Source organism: Pseudophryne corroboree, chromosome 2, assembly GCF_028390025.1.
Source record: "Pseudophryne corroboree isolate aPseCor3 chromosome 2, aPseCor3.hap2, whole genome shotgun sequence".
Taxonomy (NCBI): domain Eukaryota; kingdom Metazoa; phylum Chordata; class Amphibia; order Anura; family Myobatrachidae; genus Pseudophryne; species Pseudophryne corroboree.
Window position 1 is genome coordinate 148,584,137 of NC_086445.1, and position 12,644 is coordinate 148,596,780.

General features: G+C 46.4%; 1 protein-coding gene across 9 annotated transcripts in view; it reads left to right on the plus strand.

The window, feature by feature from the left end:
* NBEA (neurobeachin) overlaps positions 1-12,644 on the plus strand; it is a 1,049,301-nt gene that overhangs the window by 404,999 nt on the left and 631,658 nt on the right. For 6 of the 9 annotated variants that reach the window (XM_063951811.1, XM_063951806.1, XM_063951798.1 and 3 more), the window contains exons 24-25: positions 5,198-5,351; positions 11,347-11,370. In XM_063951811.1, the coding sequence (XP_063807881.1) occupies positions 5,198-5,351; positions 11,347-11,370 (178 nt within the window). The remainder of the gene's footprint in view (positions 1-5,197; positions 5,352-11,346; positions 11,371-12,644) is intronic. The other 3 variants (XM_063951812.1, XM_063951820.1, XM_063951819.1) reach the window with 1 other exon arrangement.

Sequence of the window (12,644 nt, forward strand, 5' to 3'; positions counted from 1 at the left end):
TTCCAAAGTCACAGCTGGTTCCTACCACACGCCTACTGTTCCTGGGGATGGTTCTGGACACAGAACAGAAAAAAGTGTTTCTCCCGCAGGAGAAAGCCAAGGAGCTGTCATCTCTAGTCAGAGACCTCCTGAAACCAAAACAGGTATCGGTGCATCACTGCACACGAGTCCTGGGAAAAATGGTAGCTTCTTACGAAGCAAAATTCCATTCGGCAGGTTCCATGCAAGAACCTTTCAGTGGGACCTCTTGGACAAGTGGTCGGGATCGCATCTTCAGATGCATCGGCTGATAACCCTGTCTCCAAGGACCAGGGTATCTCTACTGTGGTGGCTGCAGAGTGCTCATCTTCAAGAGGGCCGCAGATTCGGCATACAGGACTGGGTCCTGGTAACCACGGATGCCAGCCTTCGAGGCTGGGGGGCAGTCACACAGGGAAGAAATTTCCAAGGACTTTGGTCAAGTCAGGAGTCGTCCCTACACATAAATATTCTGGAACTGAGGGCCATTTACAATGCCCTAAGTCTGGCAAGGCCTCTGCTTCAAAACCAGCCGGTACTGATCCAATCAGACAACATCACGGCAGTCGCCCTTGTAAACCGACAGGGCGGCACAAGAAGCAGGATGGCGATGGCAGAAGCCACAAGGATTCTCCGATGGGCGGAGAATCACGTCTTAGCACTGTCAGCAGTGTTCATTCCGGGAGTGGACAACTGGGAAGCAGACTTCCTCAGCAGACACGACCTACACCCGGGAGAGTGGGGACTTCATCCAGAAGTCTTCCAACTGTTGGTAAACCGTTGGGAAAGGCCACAGGTGGACATGATAGCGTCCCGCCTAAACAAAAAACTAGATATTGCGCCAGGTCAAGGGACCCTCAGGCAATAGCTGTGGACGCTCTAGTGACACCGTGGGTGTACCAGTCGGTTTATGTATTCCCTCCTCTGCCTCTCATACCAAAGGTACTGAGAATAATAAGAAAACGAGGAGTAAGAACGATACTCGTGGTTCCGGATGGGCCAAGAAGAGCTTGGTACCCAGAACTTCAAGAAATGATATCAGAGGACCCATGGCCTCTACCGCTCAGACAGGATCTGCTACAGCAGGGGCCCTGTCTGTTCCAAGACTTACCGCGGCTGCGTTTGACGGCATGGCGGTTGAATTCCGGATCCTAAAGGAAAAGGGCATTCCGGAGGAAGTCATTCCTACGCTGATAAAAGCCAGGAAAGAAGTAACCGCAAACCATTATCACCGTATTTGGCGAAAATATGTTGCGTGGTGTGAGGCCAGGAAGGCCCCAACAGAGGAATTTCAGCTGGGTCGTTTTCTGCACTTCCTACAGTCAGGAGTGACTATGGGCCTAAACTTGGGTTCCATTAAGGTCCAGATTTCGGCTCTGTCGATTTTCTTCCAGAAAGAACTGGCTTCACTGCCTGGAGTTCAGACATTTGTAAAGGGAGTGCTACATATTCAGCCCCCTTTTGTGCCTCCTGTGGCACCTTTGGGATCTCAACGTGGTGTTGAGTTTCTTAAAATCACATTGGTTTGAGCCACTTAAAACTGTGGATTTGAAATATCTCACGTGGAAAGTGGTCATGTTATTGGCCTTGGCTTTGGCCAGGCGTGTGTCAGAATTGGCGGCTTTGTCATGTAAAAGCCCTTATCTGATTTTCCATATGGATAGGGCAGAATTGAGGACTCGTCCCCAGTTTCTCCCTAAGGTGGTATCAGCTTTTCACTTGAACCAACCTATTGTAGTGCCTGCGGTTACTAGGGACTTGGAAGATTCCAAGTTACTGGACGTAGTCAGGGCCTTAAAAATTTATATTTCCAGGACGGCTGGAGTCAGGAAAACTGACTCGCTTTTTATCCTGTAGGCACCCAATAAAATAGGTGCTCCTGCTTCTAAGCAGACTATTGCTCGCTGAATTTGTAGCACAATTCAGCTGGAGCATTCTGTGGCTGGATTGCCGCATCCTAAATCCGTAAAAGCCCATTCCACGAGGAAAGGGGCTCATCTTGGGCGGCTGCCCGAGGTGTCTCGGCTTTACAACTTTGCCGAGCAGCAACTTGGTCAGGGGCAAACACGTTTGCTAAATTCTACAAATTTGATACCCTGGCTGAGGAGGACCTTGAGTTCTCTCATTCGGTGCTGCAGAGTCATCCGCACTCTCCCGCCCGTTTGGGAGCTTTGGTATAATCCCCATGGTCATTACGGAGTTCCCAGCATCCACTAGGACGTCAGAGAAAATAAGATTTTACTCACCGGTAAATCTATTTCTCGTAGTCCGTAGTGGATGCTGGGCGCCCATCCCAAGTGCGGATTGTCTGCAATACTTGTATGTAGTTATTGCCTAACTAAGGGTTATTGTTGAGCCATCTGTTGAGAGGCTCAGTTATATTTCATACTGTTAACTGGGTATAGTATCACGAGTTATACGGTGTGATTGGTGTGGCTGGTATGAGTCTTACCCGGGATTCAAAATCCTTCCTTATTGTGTCAGCTCTTCCGGGCACAGTATCCTAACTGAGGTCTGGAGGAGGGTCATAGTGGGAGGAGCCAGTGCACACCAGATAGTACCTAATCTTTCTATTAGAGTGCCCAGTCTCCTGCGGAGCCCGTCTATTCCCCATGGTCCTTACGGAGTTCCCAGCATCCACTACGGACTACGAGAAATAGATTTACCGGTGAGTAAAATCTTATTTTAAGGTAAAAATATTTGGATTTGGTTCAGAACCCCTGGAAAAAACTCTTAATGACTTATTAGGCACGTTGAAATTTTTTCATTATTTTTAATTGGCCAATAATGACATGTCATTTTTGGGTTGAAAAAGTGCAAAGTGATAGAATTTGGGGCTCAAGGTATGGGACAGGTATATTGGAATGCTTTATAAGTGGGACAGGTGTTTTTAGGCTTGCAGGTGGGAGTAGTCAGTCTGTTTCCATTTTTTTAAATGTACCCTAAAATAACTCAAATATATAACCATTTTCATGTGCCCCAAATTTTATGAGAGTATTTATTTTGCACAAATAAACTTGCTTTCTATCATTTTTTTTGCATTTAAGAAAGAATGTATATAACAGCCATTTCACACAATGTAAGTCCCCAAAAGCTCTTTAATGTGATCTCTAATACACTTCGCTTCTTTTATCCTATGTTAGTTTAGCATTTTTTGGGGTACAGGACGATTTCGACATTTTCTCGTGAAACCATTTTGGAATTGAATAGGTCGCAAAATGGGAGTGCGTATACCCGTGGAAAATTGAATACCCCCCCTTAATCTGATAAAACTTGAACTAAGCTTTATTAAATATTTTATTAATAAAATCGTAACCAATGGAGATTGTTGGTTTCAGTCCGGTGTTGCTGTTTCACAAAGCTTACTCCTCTTAGTACAAAACATAAAAAGCTGTTACATATTGTGAGATACCCATGCAAATTTATAACCAAAATGTTTTTTTCCTTACTCCTCTAATGCGCACTGTGCAAATAATTTGCAACAGTTACATATTGCTTCTTACATTAGTAATTGTGTTTAAAGAAAGTGAAAAGAAATCCATTAACCCCCAAGTGTCTACTAATTGAGTTCAAATGAAAATAAAGTGCCATCACACAAATGTGTCCTCATACACTATTGTCGCAGATGCACCAAACAGGCCATCTCGGCGCACCAGTTCCTGTGCGACTCCGCTTGCGCTGATTGTCTGTACTATGTTTTTACATTTAAATGTTCGTCTTAAGCTGGGTACACACTAGGCCGACGGATCGGCTGTCCGGCCCTTCTGCCGACCTATCTTGAAGATCGGTACGTGCATACACACTTACCAATTGTCGGCCTGATGTGTTGTACCAGACGTCACACCTGGTGGGCATTTATTTGTGCCCGCCCAGTTGTGCTGTCAATCACTGGTTGCCTGTGCAGCAAGTGTACGGGCCGTCTGCAGACTGCCTGTACACACACACCATAACGGCCATCGGCTGTGTTGCAGGGCAGACGTGATATGTCGTTAACAGACATATCGGGGGTACACACCCGCTGATGCACCTACGATATATATCGGCCGATATATCAGCCAGTGTTTACCCAGATAAGTCGCAATATGATATGACAGAACCGCTTCACGAGACTGCACTGATTTATTTGAGAGGTGACACTTGAACATCTATGGGTGAACGAGTCTGCATCTGTATACAAAGTGGTACGATGCAGCTTTTTTTCATGTTCATCCCATTGTGGTTTATCTTTGTACACACTTAAAACTAATTCTGTGCGGTTAAAGTGGCAGTCCTACAGCACAGATTGAGTGGTGTTTCACCGCGTCTGTTGTATGAATAAGAAACCGATTTACAGAAAAAGCCGCTATGCCACATCGCTCAGCACAGCTTACTGGCGCATGCTGTGGTGTACTGAGGCTAGGAGTATGAGCACACATATGTATAAGGTTAATTCTTTGTATATAGGGGTTAAAATTGTAATATATCCCCTCTCATAATACATTGTTAAATTAGTTCCCTATCACCTCTAGGTAGTGGAGGGAGTAATTTGTGCTGAACCTAAAATGCAGCATTTAAGTTTGCTCGGAAGGAAGTAGTGCAGAGACTGAGGTATAAGGTGCGCACATTTGCTGAGCAAGTGTCGTGTTTTTTGCCCTGCACAAGCATGCATATGTTGTGTGTGTATATCATACGCACCACCCCTTTGGTGACTAGGGGCAATCTAGAGGGTATATTTACAAAATTGCGCTCTGTAGAGTTGTGCCAAAGCGTAAATATGCCAGTCGTCTACGCAGCACCAAGGATAGGCCTGGTGTAAGTGCGCCATGATGCCGAGTACGAATATATGCGTGCCGATGCGTATAACTCTACATACCAATATACAGATTTGTTTTGATGCACACAATGAAGGGGCAGTTACAGTATGGCTGACTTGTGGTTCAACTCTGCGTCAGCCATTTTGGGCCTAATCGGTCAGTGAAATTTCCAGTGAATTTATAGACTAAATGTTGGTTTAATGAACAAACTAGCTGCCGCTATAGTATGTGGATGACTGGCCCTCTTTAACCTCTCTGGTGTTGATCTTAATTTGAATTGCCTTGAAAACAGTCACTGTACCCTGCAATATCAGAATTACACACATGCACAATATTATGCAAAATGCACTTTGCAGGGGACTAATATGAATTCTTTATTCCCTTAGTCATTCAACAAAATCAGTCATGGACTTTGTCAATAGCAACGAAAACATTATCTTTGTTCACAACACCATCCACCTGATCTCACAGATGGTCGACAATATCATTATTGCTTGTGGAGGGATATTGCCTTTATTGTCTGCCGCCACATCTCCAACTGTAAGTACGAAGTCTCCATCTAGTGGTCACCTTAGAGGTTACACAAAGTATCTTGTGCGTTAGTTTCAGAGATAGGGCAGCACAGAACATTTTATACAAGAAGTCATTTATTTATTCACTAAACTAATATATATATATTTAAATAACTGCATTGCTAAAGTACACTTGTTTGAAATACTTAATTTTAACACTAACTATATATATATATAATATCTATTTTTCTCTGACGTCCTAAGTGGATGCTGGGGACTCCGTCAGGACCATGGGGAATAGCGGCTCCGCAGGAGACAGGGCACAAAAAGTAAAAGCTTTAGGATCAGGTGGTGTGCACTGGCTCCTCCCCCTATGACCCTCCTCCAAGCCTCAGTTAGATTTTTGTGCCCGGCCGAGAAGGGTGCAATCTAGGTGGCTCTCCTAAAGAGCTGCTTAGAGTAAAAGTTTTGTTAGGTTTTTTTATTTTCAGTGAGTCCTGCTGGCAACAGGCTCACTGCATCGAGGGACTTAGGGGAGAGAAGTGAACTCACCTGCGTGCAGGATGGATTGGCTTCTTAGGCTACTGGACACCATTAGCTCCAGAGGGAGTCGGAACACAGGTCTCACCCTGGGGTTCGTCCCGGAGCCGCGCCGCCGACCCCCTTGCAGATGCCGAAAAGTGAAGAGGTCCAGAAACCGGCGGCAGAAGACTTTTCAGTCTTCATAAGGTAGCGCACAGCACTGCAGCTGTGCGCCATTGTTGTCACTTCATAGCAGCGGTCACTGAGGGTGCAGGGCGCTGGGGGGGGCGCCCTGGGCAGCAATGATAGTACCTTATTCTGGCTAAAAATACATCACATATAGCCCCTGGGGGCTATATGGATGTATTTAACCCCTGCCAGGTCTCAGAAAAACGGGAGAAGAAGCCCGCCGAAAAGGGGGCGGGGCCTATTCTCCTCAGCACACAGCGCCATTTTCCCTCACAGAAATGCTGGTGGGAAGGCTCCCAGGCTCTCCCCTGCACTGCACTACAGAAACAGGGTTAAAACAGAGAGGGGGGGCACTTATTTGGCGATATGACTATGTATTTTAAAATGCTATAAGGGAAAAACACTTATATAAAGATTGTCCCTGTATAATTATAGCGTTTTTGGTGTGTGCTGGCAAACTCTCCCTCTGTCTCCCCAAAGGGCTAGTGGGGTCCTGTCCTCTATCAGAGCATTCCCTGTGTGTGTGCTGTGTGTCGGTACGTGTGTGTCGACATGTATGAGGACGATGTTGGTGAGGAGGCGGAGCAATTGCCTGTAATGGTGATGTCACTCTCTAGGGAGTCGACACCGGAATGGATGGCTTATTTAAGGAATTACGTGATAATGTCAACACGCTGCAAGGTCGGTTGACGACATGAGACGGCCGGCAAACCAATTAGTACCTGTCCAGGCGTCTCAAACACCGTCAGGGGCGTTAAAACGTCCTTTTACCTCAGTCGGTCGACACAGACACGGACACTGACTCCAGTGTCGACGGTGAAGAAACAAACGTATTTTCCTTTAGGGCCACACGTTACTTGTTAAGGGCAATGAAGGAGATGTTACATATTTCTGATACTACAAGTACCACAAAAAAGGGTATTATGTGGAGTGTGAAAAAACTACATGTGGTTTTTCCTGAATCAGATAAATTAAATGAAGTGTGTGATGATGCGTGGGTTTCCCCCGATAGAAAATTATTGGCGGTATACCCTTTCCCGCCAGAAGTTATGGCGCGTTGGGAAACACCCCTTAGGGTGGATAAGGCGCTCACACGCTTATCAAAACAAGTGGCGTTACCGTCTCCAGATACGGCCGCCCTCAAGGAGCCAACTGATAGGAGGCTGGAAAATATCCTAAAAAGTATATACACACATACTGGTGTTATACTGCGACCAGCGATCGCCTCAGCCTGGATGGGCAGCGCTGGGGTGGCTTGGTCGGATTCCCTGACTGGAAATATTGATACCCTTGACAGGGACAGTATTTTATTGACTATAGAGCATTTAAAGGATGCATTTCTATATATGCGAGATGCACAGAGGGATATTTGCACTCTGGCATCAAGAGTAAGTGCGATGTCCATATCTGCCAGAAGATGTTTATGGACACGACAGTGGTCAGGTGATGCAGATTCCAAACGGCACATGGAAGTATTGCCGTATAAAGGGGAGGAGTTATTTGGGGTCGGTCCATCGGACCTGGTGGCCACGGCAACAGCTGGAAAATCCACCTTTTTTACCCCAAGTCACATCTCAGAAGAAAAAGACATCGTCTTTTCAGCCTCAGTCCTTTCGTCCCCATAAGGGCAAGCGGGCAAAAGGCCAGTCATATCTGCCCAGGGATAGAGGTAAGGGAAGAAGACTGCAGCAGGCAGCCCATTCCCAGGAACAGAAGCCTTCCACCGCTTCTGCCAAGTCCTCAGCATGACGCTGGGGCCGTACAAACAGGTGCGGTGGGGGGTCGTCTCAAGAGTTTCAGCACGCAGTGGGCTCACTCGCAAGTGGACCCCTGGATCCTACAAGTAGTATCCCAGGGGTACAGATTGGAAATTCGAGACGTCTCCCCCTCGCAGGTTCCTGAAGTTTGCTTTACCAACGTCTCCCTCCGACAGGGAGGCAGTATTGGAAACAATTCACAAGCTGTATTCCCAGCAGGTGATAATCAAAGTACCCCTCCTACAACAAGGAAAGGGGTATTATTCCACACTATATTGTGGTACTGAAGCCAGACGGCTCGGTGAGACCTATTCTAAATCTGAAATATTTGAACACTTACATACAAAGGTTCAAATCAAGATGGAGTCTCTCAGAGCAGTGATAGCGAACCAGGAAGAAGGGGACTATATGGTGTCCCTGGACATCAAGGATGCTTACCTCCATGTCCCAATTTGCCCTTCTCACCAAGGGTACCTCAGGTTCGTGGTACAAAACTGTCACTATCAGTTTCAGACGCTGCCGTTTGGATTGTCCACGGCACCCCGGGTCTTTACCAAGGTAATGGCCGAAATGATGATTCTTCTTCAAAGAAAAGGCGTCTTAATTATCCCTTACTTGGACGATCTCCTGATAAGGGCAAGGTCCAGAGAACAGTTGGAGGTCGGAGTAGCACTATCTCAAGTAGTTCTACGACAGCACGGGTGGATTCTAAATATTCCAAAATCGCAGCTGTCTCCGACGACACGTCTGCTGTTCCTAGGGATGATTCTGGACACAGTCCAGAAAAAGGTGTTTCTCCCGGAGGAGAAAGCCAGGGAGTTATCCGAGCTAGTCAGGAACCTCCTAAAACCAGGAAAAGTGTCAGTGCATCATTGAACAAGGGTCCTGGGAAAAATGGTGGCTTCTTACGAAGCGATTCCATTCGGCAGATTTCACGCAAGAACTTTTCAGTGGGATCTGCTGGAAAAATGGTCCGGATCGCATCTTCAGATGCATCAGCGGATAACTCTGTCTCCAAGGACAAGGGTGTCTCTTCTGTGGTGGCTGCAGAGTGCTCATCTACTAAAGGGCCACAGATTCGGCATTCAGGACTGGGTCCTGGTGACCACGGATGCCAGCCTGAAAGGCTGGGGAGCAGTCACACAAGGAAAAAATTTCCAGGGAGTGTGATCAAGTCTGGAGACTTCTCTCCACATAAATATACTGGAGCTAAGAGCAATTTACAATGCTCTAAGCTTAGCAAGACCTCTGCTTCAAGGTCAGCCGGTATTGATCCAGTGGGACAACATCACGGCAGTCGCCCACGTAAACAGACAGGGCGGCACAAGAAGCAGGAGGACAATGGCAGAAACTGCAAGGATTCTTCGCTGGGCGGAAAATCATGTGATAGCACTGTCAGCAGTGTTCATTCCGGGAGTGGACAACTGGGAAGCAGACTTCCTCAGCACGACCTCCACCCGGGAGAGTGGGGACTTCATCGGGAAGTCTTCCACATGATTGTGAACCGTTGGGAAAGACCAAAGGTGGACATGATGGCGTCCCGCCTGAACAAAAAACTGGACAGGTATTGCGCCAGGTCAAGAGACCCTCAGGCAATAGCTGTGGACGTTCTGGTAACACCGTGGGTGTACCAGTCGGTGTATGTGTTCCCTCCTCTGCTTCTCATACCTAAGGTACTGAGAATTATAAGACGTAGAGGAGTAAGAACTATACTCGTGGCTCCGGATTGGCCAAGAAGGACTTGGTACCCGGAACTTCAAGAGATGCTCACAGAGGACTCATGGCCTCTGCCGCTAAGAAGGGACTTGCTTCAGCAAGTACCATGTCTGTTCCAAGACTTACCGCGGCTGCGTTTGACGGCATGGCGGTTGAACGCCGGATCCTAAGGGAAAAAGGTATTCCGGAAGAGGTCATTCCTATCCTGGTCAAAGCCAGGAAGGAGGTGACCGCACAACATTATCACCACATGTGGCGAAAATATGTTGCGTGGTGTGAGGCCAGGAAGGCCCCACGAAGAAATTTCAACTCGGTCGATTCCTGCATTTCCTGCAAACAGGAGTGTCTATGGGCCTCAAATTGGGGTCCATTAAGGTTCAAATTTCGGCCCTGTCGATTTTCTTCCAGAAAGAATTGGCTTCGGTTCCTGAAGTCCAGAAGTTTGTCAAGGGAGCACTGCATATACAACCCCCTTTTGTGCCTCCAGTGGCACTGTGGGATCTCAACGTAGTTCTGGGATTCCTCAAATCACATTGGTTTAAACCGCTCAAATCTGTGGATTTGAAATATCTCACATGGAAAGTGACCATGATGTTGGCCCTGGCCTCGGCCAGGCGAGTGTCAGAATTGGCGGTTTTGTCTCACAAAAGCCCATATCTGATTGTCCATTTGGACAGGGCAGAGCTGCGGACTCGTCCCCAGTTTCTCCCTAAGGTGGTGTCAGCGTTTCACCTGAACCAGCTTATTGTGGTACCTGCGGCTACTAGGGACTTGGAGGACTCCAAGTTGCTAGATGTTGTCAGGGCCCTGAAAATATAGGTTTCCAGGACGGCTGGAGTCAGGAAAACTGACGTGCTGTTATCCTGTATGCACCCAACAAACTGGGTGCTCTTGCTTCTAAGCAGACGATTGCTAGTTGGATGTGTAGTACAATTCAGCTTGCACATTCTGTGGCAGGCCTGCCACAGCCAAAATATGTAAATGCCCATTCCACAAGGAAGGTGGGCTCATCTTGGGCGGCTGCCCGAGGGGTCTCGGCTTTACAACTTTGCCGAGCTGCTACTTGGTCAGGGGCACACCCTGGCTGAGGAGGACCTGGAGTTCTCTCACTCGGTGCTGCAGAGTCATCCGCACTCTCCCGCCCGTTTGGGAGCTTTGGTATAATCCCCATGGTCCTGACGGAGTCCCCAGCATCCACTTAGGACGTCAGAGAAAATAAGAATTTACTTACCGATAATTCTATTTCTCGTAGTCCGTAGTGGATGCTGGGCGCCCATCCCAAGTGCGGATTGTCTGCAATACTTGTACATAGTTATTGTTACAAAAATCGGGTTATTATTGTTGTGAGCCATCTTTTCAGAGGCTCCGCTGTTATCATGCTGTTAACTGGGTTCAGATCACAGGTTGTACAGTGTGATTGGTGTGGCTGGTATGAGTCTTACCCGGGATTCAAAATCCTTCCTTATTGTGTACGCTCGTCCGGGCACAGTATCCTAACTGAGGCTTGGAGGAGGGTCATAGGGGGAGGAGCCAGTGCACACCACCTGATCCTAAAGCTTTTACTTTTTGTGCCCTGTCTCCTGCGGAGCCGCTATTCCCCATGGTCCTGACGGAGTCCCCAGCATCCACTACGGACTACGAGAAATAGAATTATCGGTAAGTAAATTCTTATTATAAATCGTAAAAATAGTGGTTTTATATGTGTGCAGATTTATTTTCATTTTAGGATTACGCAATGCAACTGTTTTTAAATGTGATTTTACTTTTTGATTTTAATGCTTTTCTTTTTCTTGTACTGTTGTGGTCTGTTGTCTGTGTGTGTCTTTTTTACATGTCCAGGGTTCTAAGGTTAGTATAACTGATGTAAGTTTCCGTTTTTTATAATTTTTTATTATTCACAAACCTCATTATTTGCTGTGTTTTACTATGCAGTACATGTTTTAAGTGGAACCATTAAGCATGCTTATAAAAATATGATTATTTTAAAGTATGCACAGACCACATATATGAATCTCAGTCCATAGATAGCTTTAATTCGCCCACACACACTAACACAGCACTGCTATATGTGTACAGTACAATTACATTATTAAAAAAAATATGCAATTTGTGGGCTTATTGTCTCTGACTAAAATACAATTAGTTCTGGTATGGTGGTAAAGTCTACCACCTATCTCTGTGTATGAGCCCAGCACACGTGCTGATATACTCTGCACTGCACTCTTGCTGTGTAGCATGACCGGTTTACGAACCGTGCTCCTTGTTCAAATGCATCTGGCCAAATAGTTTATGGATCAGTTTGTTGGTCTGTCCGGGGGAAAACCCCAGATCTGCTATACTTTAACCCTACAGAATCCAAGTATTGGAAGCTACTAGGCACAAGTCTTTACCCTCATTATACAGTACATGTACGCCACCATCCTAATGGCTTCATTAAAGTTAAAGCACTGATTAGGTCAGAACCGTGGCAATCTGAAGGGTCTGTTTTAAAGCAACATTCCTCCCAAAGCTGCAAATTCAGTTTTGGATGAAGTAACCTAGAACTTCCCAAAAGATCTCTGAACTGGGCCCTGGCATGCAGGTTATGTGACAGGTCACCTGATGTTTATTGGGCGTCCACTACAGCTAAGCTTGTTCCTGCACATCCTTGCTGCATTGTGATTATGCTAATACCTAAAATGTTTCTTAATCACTCAGAGATAGCTGTTCATCCTTGGCCCATATTGTACCTATATTTTTTTTAGAAGATTTTTGTTGTGTGGAAATGCCTTGAGATCCGGTCACTGTTCCATCATATGTGTCTTCTGTCACCATTTTCCTGCTTTGAGGTAGTTAGGCCACCAAGTCAGCGCAGATCAACATTCATGGGTTTACAGGAGTGAATGACACCACTGCAGCACTGTGTAAGTGGAGGCTGTGTGCTGAGCCAGTGTGAATCTGTCACTGGGGTCTAGCTAGTTGTTGATAAGCTGCGTTCTTTCGCATATTAGTTCAACATAATGGTGTTTGTGTTGGTGATGAGTGAACTTTAGGGAACCTGTCATTATGTCCTAAAGTGACTCTTTATTTGCCTATAAGGGAGGTGCAGGGGACATGGGGCTTGATTTGTGTATCATCATTGCCCCACCAATTCTGTG